The sequence below is a fragment of the Neomonachus schauinslandi genome, chromosome X (assembly GCF_002201575.2).
Source record: "Neomonachus schauinslandi chromosome X, ASM220157v2, whole genome shotgun sequence".
Taxonomy (NCBI): domain Eukaryota; kingdom Metazoa; phylum Chordata; class Mammalia; order Carnivora; family Phocidae; genus Neomonachus; species Neomonachus schauinslandi.
The window spans coordinates 126,449,577-126,451,328 of record NC_058419.1 but is presented as its reverse complement, the minus strand read 5'-3'; the positions used below and the strand labels follow the sequence as shown (position 1 = coordinate 126,451,328).

General features: G+C 67.0%; 1 protein-coding gene across 1 annotated transcript in view; it reads left to right on the top strand.

The window, feature by feature from the left end:
- The window catches only part of LOC110582985 (cohesin subunit SA-2-like), an 8,595-nt gene extending 8,178 nt beyond the window's left edge, over positions 1–417 (top strand). Inside the window, exons 8-9 of the mRNA XM_044911642.1 lie at positions 137–195; positions 279–417. Of these exons, the coding sequence (XP_044767577.1) occupies positions 137–195; positions 279–417 (198 nt within the window). The remainder of the gene's footprint in view (positions 1–136; positions 196–278) is intronic.
- The last annotated feature ends 1,335 nt before the right edge of the window (positions 418–1,752 follow it).

Sequence of the window (1,752 nt, the reverse complement as noted above, 5' to 3'; positions counted from 1 at the left end):
TCACCGCTCTGACCCCCCTCCCTGGTCTGAGCCCTGCCTGGCGCCGTGCTCCCCGGTCTGACCCCCGCCCTGCACGTGAGCTCCACCTGGCACCCTGTCCTCCGCGTGAGCCCCACCTGATGTCCCGCTCCCCCAGGTGAGCCCCACCTGGCACCTTGCCCCTCCCCGGGCCTCAGCTGACACCGTCCTTCCCATGTGAGCCCCACCTGATGCCCCACCCCCTCCCCGTCTGTGCATCTGCTCCACGCCCCACCTGTCCACTGGACACCTGTCCCCAGGCGTGGGCTGGCCTTTGCCTTCTCTGAGTCCCCAGTGCCTGAAGAGGAGGCTCGGCAGCGCTTCCCCAACCTCAGCTTCCTGCTCGTGCTGTCCGAGTTCTCCTGCAAGATCCCACCAGCCAAGCGACAAGCTGCGTGAGTGTGCTGGGGACCTGGGAAGGCAGGACCCCTGGGCGGTGGGGGCAGGGACGGGCTCCTGGGGACACGGGGGTGGGAGCCCTGTGGGGAGGAGGATGCAGAAACGGGAAGGTTCTCCGGTGGGGACGACCCTGCTGAGGGCTGCCTTCCCTGGGCTGACCCAGGCCTGCTTGGGGTCCTGGGGGGGCACTGGGCTGTGGGCCGCAGGACCGACCTGTGGCCACCGGGGGGCACCCCTCCAGCATGGCTCCATGGTCCTTAGCCCTCAGCAGGGGATGGACACTGGGGGCCCCATGAGTTCCTGGGGATCTTGCCGGGTCTCCTCTGACATCCCCCTGCCACATCCACCCTTGCCCGCAGACTCGCCCACTTCCAGGACTCCATCCCTGAGGGCGTGCCTGTCTTTGGGGAGGGGGACATGAACCCCATGCTTGTCTACCGCAAGTCCCTGATGAGGACAGACTACGTGGCCCAGGGGGAGGAGGAGCCTGCCGCCAACCCGTTTGACGCCATATGCAAAGACAGCAAGCGGCCCCAAGGTGGGGAGGGTGTCCTGGGTCGGGAGGGGTGGCCCTGGGGCCCCGTGGCTGACCACTCCTGGCACTGCAGAGCTGCCCGTGGGGACGTGCTCCACCTGGACACCAGACACCCTGGCCAGCTCCAGCACAGGGGACAGAGAGACGAGGAACTCCTCTAAGGGCCAGAAGTCCAAGAGGTGAGGCTGTTGTCCTCCAGGTCGGGGTGGAGGGGTCTGCCCTCAGTGGGGCAGCCTGTCGGGCCTCTGCCTGCCTGGTTTCGTGGTCGTCCTCATGGGTTTCTCCAGAGCAGAGCCTTGGGGTGGCCGTGAAGGGTTGCTGGTCTGATGGGTTGGTTGGGGTCCTGGTGTGGGTCTGAGGCAGGGACGGGGCTGGTCTGATGGGTTGGGGTCCCGGTGTGAGTGAGGCAGGGACGGGGCTGGTCTGATGGGTTAGAGTCCCAGTGTGGGTCTGAGGCAGGGACAGGGCTGGTCTGATGGGGGTGGGTCCCGGTGTGGGTCTGAGGCAGGGACGGGGCTGGTCTGATGGGTTGGGGTCCCGGTGTGAGTGAGGCAGGGACGGGGCTGGTCTGATGGGTTAGAGTCCCAGTGTGGGTCTGAGGCAGGGACGGGGCTGGTCTGATGGGTTGGGGTCCCAGTGTGGGTCTGAGGCAGGGACGGGGCTGGTCTGATAGGTTGGGGTCCCAGTGTGGGTCTGAGGCAAGGACGGGGCTGGTGTGATGGGTTGGGGTCCCGGTGTGAGTGAGGCAGGGATGGGGCTGGTCTGATGGGTTAGAGTCCCAGTGTGGGTCTGAGGCAGGG